At 48.3% G+C, this 698-nt stretch overlaps 1 protein-coding gene across 1 annotated transcript; it reads left to right on the forward strand.

The window, feature by feature from the left end:
• Positions 1-197: 197 nt before the first annotated feature.
• On the forward strand, positions 198-632 carry SARC_17938 (hypothetical protein; the record flags this gene model as incomplete). Its single annotated transcript, XM_014287977.1, has 1 exon — positions 198-632. A coding segment is annotated over one exon (435 nt), but the record flags the coding sequence as incomplete, so codon positions are not given.
• Between the last annotated feature and the right edge of the window lie 66 nt (positions 633-698).

A 698-nucleotide genomic window follows, 5' to 3' on the forward strand; every position in this document is an offset into this window, starting at 1 on the left:
GTGTGTGTGTGTGTATATATATGTGTATATATATGTCTATATTTATGTCTATATGTCCGTATGTCTATATGTCTATATGTCAATATGTCTACCTTTCTATCCATCTATTTATCTATCAATCTTTATATCAATAAGTATGAGTATAAAACAGCACAGCATGAAATTAACCTTCAACTACGTTTAATAATAACAACCAGGCGCTGGCTCTTCCCCTAGCTGGACAACCCGATGTAGTGGACGCCTACGTACGTCTACTGAAAGATCAAGAGGCTGAGGTGCGTACGGCTGCCTCTAAGGGCATCCCTGGCTTCTGCAACAACCTAGACGAGGAGAAGCGACAGGACGTCACACTACAGCTTATCCTCCCGACGGTAAAGGCTCTAGTAATGGACTCCTCTCAGCACGTGCGAGCGGCACTGGCGTCGCGTATTATGGACCTGGCCCCTACGCTGGGAAAGACGCTCACCATCGAGCACCTGCTGCCACTCTTCTTACAGCTGCTCAAGGACGAGTTTCCCGAGGTTCGGCTCAATATCATCTCCAAGCTGGAGGCTGTGAACTCGGTGATTGGCATTGATCTGCTCTCACAGTCTTTGCTGCCGGCGATTGTCGAGCTTGCGGAGGACCGACAGGTGAGTATAGACACACACACACTCACCCGCCCACACACACACACACACACACACACACACACATAC

Source organism: Sphaeroforma arctica, assembly GCF_001186125.1.
Source record: "Sphaeroforma arctica JP610 unplaced genomic scaffold supercont1.12881, whole genome shotgun sequence".
NCBI lineage: Eukaryota > Ichthyosporea > Ichthyophonida > Sphaeroforma > Sphaeroforma arctica.